The sequence below is a fragment of the Phragmites australis genome, chromosome 14 (assembly GCF_958298935.1).
Source record: "Phragmites australis chromosome 14, lpPhrAust1.1, whole genome shotgun sequence".
Classification (NCBI taxonomy): domain Eukaryota; kingdom Viridiplantae; phylum Streptophyta; class Magnoliopsida; order Poales; family Poaceae; genus Phragmites; species Phragmites australis.
Window position 1 is genome coordinate 23,369,087 of NC_084934.1, and position 5,603 is coordinate 23,374,689.

Consider the following 5,603-nt stretch of genomic DNA (forward strand, 5'->3'; position numbering starts at 1 on the left):
AGATCGGACGGCCGCGGGAGTGGGGGAGGGATGTGATCTATTTGACGGCCGCGATGGGCTCTGCCTTATCCAGGCCGTATCTGTATGGACCAATGGGTGAGGGAGATGTAAAGACCATTGGGACACGTGGAGGGCTGTTATTGGAAGATGGGCTCTTGGATTTCTTCTGATTTGTGGTCTCTGGAGTGCCTAGGTTGGGAAATATCGGGCAAAATAATCTTGGGCATCACGTGGTTTGATGCGCGCGAAGCTCTGTTTCTGTCGTTCACGGGTAAATATTAATATAAATAAGTATCGTAAATATTAATATAAATAGGTATCTAATGGGTAGTTTTGGATCGTTACTTAGTATATTTTTTCTTTAATTTAATTAGTGGAAGTGAACCTTTAGTTTACTTTTTAAAATTTTAGGTTGACCAATGATTAAAAGAATACAAAACTTGTATCTCTACAGTAAAATTAGTTTAAAATTTGTCTAATATATATCGTAACATGCTCAAATTCGTCCCCATAGTTTATCATAAGTTCAAAACTTGACTGCTTCAGGTTTTCGGACTGCATTATTTCAGCATAAGCTGAACTGATGTGTTTGTTATGTGAAATTCCATTTTACCTGTACCAAGTTGCATGTTCTTTCATTCATTCATGGGAGTACAAGGAGAACAGCTTCTCATACACTTGGATCCACCATCGAATTGTCTAATTCCTGATCCTTTTCCACCTTAGAGATTTTCCGGATGACTGAGATTATATACAGATTCAGATAAACAACCCATCAACTGATTTCATGTTCACCACAACATATAAGTGAACACAAAGCCTCTCAAATTGTCACCAACAAGATACAAAACAAGTAAGCTATATTTCTCAGCTTATGAGTAACATTGATCCCCACAAACCTCTTCATATGATTTCAAACGAGCGAAGATAATGAATACATTTGAAAACAGAAAGGAGAAAGTACAAGATATTTGTTCAATATTAAGAATAATCTGGATCCTTTTGTACGGCAGAATGCTAGACCACACGACGAGCAGCCAAAGATGTCTGTGTGATGAAAGGGAAACCTTGACAGTTTCTCAACGTAGTCCAGATGTAACTGTTAATTCTGTTATCAGGGGAAGTTCTCTGCAAAAGGCTGAGCTAATGCCTCATGGAATAAAGGTTTCCATCAAATTTTGTAACAGCTTCGTTCGGCTTGGGGATTTCTGATCTTTCTTCTCTCTTCTTCTTCTCCCTGGCATTATAGTTAAGTTGACGAGTTTTTAGCTCACTGGAATAAACAGTCCAAAACAGTAAAAACTGTAAAAGAATGGGCAAGATGGACAATGCAAAGGTTGGACCATGGAAACCAAGCAATTATCGGTCCTTGCTAAAAGAGGAGTGATTGAAGTGACAAAAAGGGGTCAAGTTCACTGACGGAGTTATGTACATCAAGCATTTAATCACATAATGAAAATAGAAACTTCTCAGGTAGCTTAGCAGAGTATCATTTATTGAACACATTCAGACTTGAATAGTAAGAAAAGTGACAAGAAAAATTGTACTACTGGGATAAGATATTACCGATCCACGTATTCCTTGAGAAGTTCCTTGGCTTGAACCAATTTCGAGAGTATGTTGCGGTAAACATCAAGGTCCCTATCCACACTTCTTTTATTGATGTTTAGAGCAGCGCAAAGCTATTAAGAAAGAAATAAAGTCAGCGCCTGTTGGCAATATTAGCAAAGTAACATTGAAAGAGTGCATTCAATTCTGATATCAACACCAGGCACTGCCTTAACAGCTCAAATGCTTTACTGAAATGTTTGTTATACATTGCAAAAATGACTTTATCAGGATGTGCTAGAATGTCTCACACATCCTTTTTGGTATTACCTTCTATTTTAAAGTTTATCTATTAAACAGTGCAGGAAGAATTATAAACCCAAATGTCAAATCATTAAGCTAGTAACAGCTGTTCTTTCCTCTGGTTGTTCATAGAAAGATAAAACAAGAAAAACAAATGTGCAAAATAATAAGTTACGATTGAATGACAATATACCATACGCCTAAGCTCCAGCCAACAACACTATGAACAGAAAACAAAAAAGTAAACAGTTCCAAGGCTACGATACTGTGCTGGGTAGTAGCGCTCAGCATACCAATCACCAATGGCATGTCAAGGTAAAATGAAGTTTGTAGAAGAAAGCCTAAATTTAATGAGTCTCACAGTAATATCTAGATAGGCCCCTAGAGGACGCTACTGAAGAAACTTACCTTGAACCCTCTAAATGTCATTTTCTATTTCGGTAGAAACATCATAAAACATAGGAACCGTTTCAAACTTGCAATCACATGTCATAACAGTTAACATATTTGCAATCTCAACCCTGGAGAACAATAGAGCAGGCCAGTATACAAGTGCAAGCTATGTAAAGACAATAAGATCTGACAAATAAATTCACACAATAAGCGGTTCTACGCTTTCTTGAAAAGAACACTGTATGGATCCTAAAGCAGTTGTCAATACTAAAGATTAAATTCAGATCAGCACGAGAATTAATTTAGGCTAAATAATTTGTTCTTCAGCAAAAAAAGAGATATTTAAAAAAAAAAACAAGTCTTTTCTCGAAAAAGAACTTAGGAAACAAACCTATAGATGAATAGGAAGCATAATTGAGAACACAAGCAACAACTAACAGGAAATGCACAAACAAAATTAATAATAATGGCAGGAACAACCTTGTCTAGTACTGTTGGCTCTGTTGCATTTGCGAGCTCAAGCAAACGGAACAAGCCAACCGCAAAGAACCGGCTGTAGCTGAAGTTTCCCTTACCCTTGGCCCTTTCTGATATATCTTTCAGAATGGCCTCTATTTCTCCATCTCTGGAAGAAAACTCAACTAATGAATTACCATTCTGGGAACGTGCCCACTCTTCCATCTTTTGTGCATCAGCTCTGTGCAGCAAACACAAAGAACACTTAACAAGATTGTTTCAAAATAGAAATGTTACTTTATGAGGAAATAAAGTTTATTGATGCCAACTAGTAACCCAAAATGCATAAGCTTTTGTTAATGCCTAGAAAGCATAGCATCTAGTGACCCAAAAACACAAAGTATGTAAGCAATAACTAGTGCACCTAAGAAATATAAAGGAGGCAAAGTGAATAAGTTGGTAAAATCTGTTTCTGAGAAAAATCCAGGGTTGGTCAAAAAGCTGAGTCGTGATATATATTTTTATGTGGCAACATTAATGGCTGAGAATTACAGTAATTCACCTTCGACAAATAAAAGTTAGATACTAACTGGAGATTTGAAGTGTGGATGCTAAAATGACTCGCAAAGCCAAGTACATGAGCTACGAAAAGCACCTGTATTGCTCAGGGTCCTCATTTAACGCTGTTATATATGCCTTGAAGATGGAATCCCTGTTCTCGTTGCTGGGATAGCCTTCCATGAGCTGATCATAGACGGTGACAAAGCCAAGAGCAAATACAGGATCATACTGATAGGTTTTTTTGTATCTCATTAGATGTTGCTGTACCAAAAGTTCTTGTAGGACTGTACTATAAATGCTTGGGATAGGGCGCTTGTATGACTTGAGGAAGGTCATCTTTGTTTCTGCTACAGTAGGTGGAATATCTGCACAAGATTTGGAACAAATTAAAAGGCTGTACCAATAACTTGTTGTGCTATGCTATGTACGCAAAGAAAAAAGTTCAACATCGGTTCCAGCCTGTTTGATCAGAATATAATGGACGACATTTTTGATATACCATGACCCAGTGGCAAATGCTTGACAAGTATTTTACAAATCATTTGGAAGTAGACAGAATGAGATGGTCACGAGGACCTTGTAGAATGAGATAATTGATGGAAAGATATATCGAACTTTTGCACAAAGAAGCATTTGGCAGATTCGTTTCAACGACAAAAACCTGTTATGAGGACCAGTTTGCCTCCTAAGCATCGAAACAAATTACTTTCCACAAATAATCGAATAATATGTAAAGATAGTGAGCCGAGAAACCTATTCAAGAAAGAGCCTAATGATTCACGATAAGATAACAGTAAACACCAGTAGCAGGCAGTATAGCTGCCACATGAACAATACACACAATATTATACGCCTGGTAGATTAACTTAAAACTAGCTCACCTCCATAATAAATTGGGTTTGTTATTTCATCAGTTTACAATGGATAGTGAAAGTTTATAAGTTCATCAAATTCACCTCCATAATAAAAAATAGCTCATGATCATATTCTACACGATTAAACTTGATGATTTACTCACACCAGTCCACTTGCAAATTGCATTTTAATGCATATGACAACCCAAATTTTATGTGGAATTCAACACATCCAAATTCAGCAAATTGCATAACTGCATTTCATAAGCAGTAGCGGTGCGAAGTGGGACTACGATCCTGGCTAAATTCGATTAACAAAAAAAGAGTTTTAGCCTTTCAAGAGTTCACTTCATAAAACTTATTGCACCAGAAATCTGTTGCTTCCAACACAGCCGAAGATTCAAGAACTGAATCCAACACTGGAAGAGTACCACGCAGCGAGAAAGAAAGGTTTCGGAGCTGATTACTCACAGCATAGAAAGACCCCCCAAAGCAAAACTACTACTAGAACAGTCCATCAGGCAAGTTAGCGTTCCTTGCCGGCAAAAGCCTCGCCGGTCCAGTAGATGGGAAGACGACGACGACTACAAGAGAAGAATTCGAGGCGGCGTGCTACCGTGGAAGGAAGCACCACTGCCAGCGAGGCCCGAAATCGCACATTGGTAGGTGAATTTGGAGAGAAGAACAGGTTCGACATTGGCACGGGTATCCACAAGTTTGAGATAGAGAGCGACTACAAGCCCCAAATGCACCTCCGCACACTATCCCGCCCGAGTCGGTAACAAGATGGATAGAGAGCTCACCCCCCGCCGTGGCGACGCAGCGCACCACCGAGCGCGAGCTCCGCTGAGCCCTTAAGCTGAGCGCAACGGCGCCGGGAACGGCCGCCGCCGTCGACGACGGCCTCCAGTCGGAAGCTCCGCGCAGCGCCGCGAAGGGAAGCGACGATATGGCTGCCATGGGATACCACTTGCTCTTAAAGGCGGTTGTTTCGCCGGAAGCGGTGGTGGGTGGTCGGCACCGCCGGCGAGGGCAAAATGGTAAATGCAGGGGCGGGTGCGAGGAAAGGCTAAAAGAAAGGCTATTGCTCGTCTGGGGAGGGAGGATGGGTTCTTTCTTATCCAGTACGCCTACGCAGGTTTCTCGACCACTACTACATTGCCACGTGACATGCTTTGTTTCGATAGGAGGTATGATTTTGTTTTTGAGAAACTTTTGAGAATTTTTCTGGGCGCGAGAGGTTGGATTTGCTTGCAGTTTTGCAATTATGATGGGAATCTAGGTTGATGGCTTTGGCTTAGACGTTAGCAGCTAAATGTTCATTGAAGTTTTTCGTCTCTTGTTACTTGGTGGTGTGCACGCAACAAATAAGTGTGATTGTGGATGTTTTCTGATAGCGTGCTTGATCGGTGAATGCGTATAATCTTGATCTAAGAGCGAAGTACGATTTGAGTTTTACTCTGAGCTGATAGATATAGGTTTTGCATC

The 5,603-nt window shown here is 40.0% G+C and overlaps 1 protein-coding gene across 1 annotated transcript; it reads right to left on the minus strand.

Annotated features, from left to right (window-relative positions):
- Positions 1–843: 843 nt before the first annotated feature.
- Positions 844–5,221, minus strand: LOC133890606 (protein THYLAKOID FORMATION1, chloroplastic). The gene is made up of 5 exons (XM_062331061.1): positions 4,919–5,221; positions 3,356–3,626; positions 2,725–2,941; positions 1,567–1,682; positions 844–1,237 (listed from the first exon to the last, which is right to left on the minus strand). Exons 1-5 carry the CDS (start codon positions 5,073–5,075, stop codon positions 1,144–1,146), a joined length of 855 nt encoding a protein of 284 aa, XP_062187045.1. The 5' UTR covers positions 5,076–5,221; the 3' UTR covers positions 844–1,143.
- Between the last annotated feature and the right edge of the window lie 382 nt (positions 5,222–5,603).

Bases quoted from the DNA above. Each gene is read 5' to 3' on its own strand.
- LOC133890606 (XM_062331061.1), bottom strand. From the start codon at position 5,075: ATGGCAGCCATATCGTCGCTTCCCTTCGCGGCGCTGCGCGGAGCTTCC. The intron at 2,942-3,355 runs GTGCTTTTCGTA...TTTGCTGCACAG, and splicing joins GAGGACCCTGAGCAATACAG to AGCTGATGCACAAAAGATGG. The intron at 1,238-1,566 runs GTAATATCTTAT...CTATAATGCCAG, and splicing joins CTCAAGGAATACGTGGATCG to GGAGAAGAAGAAGAGAGAAG.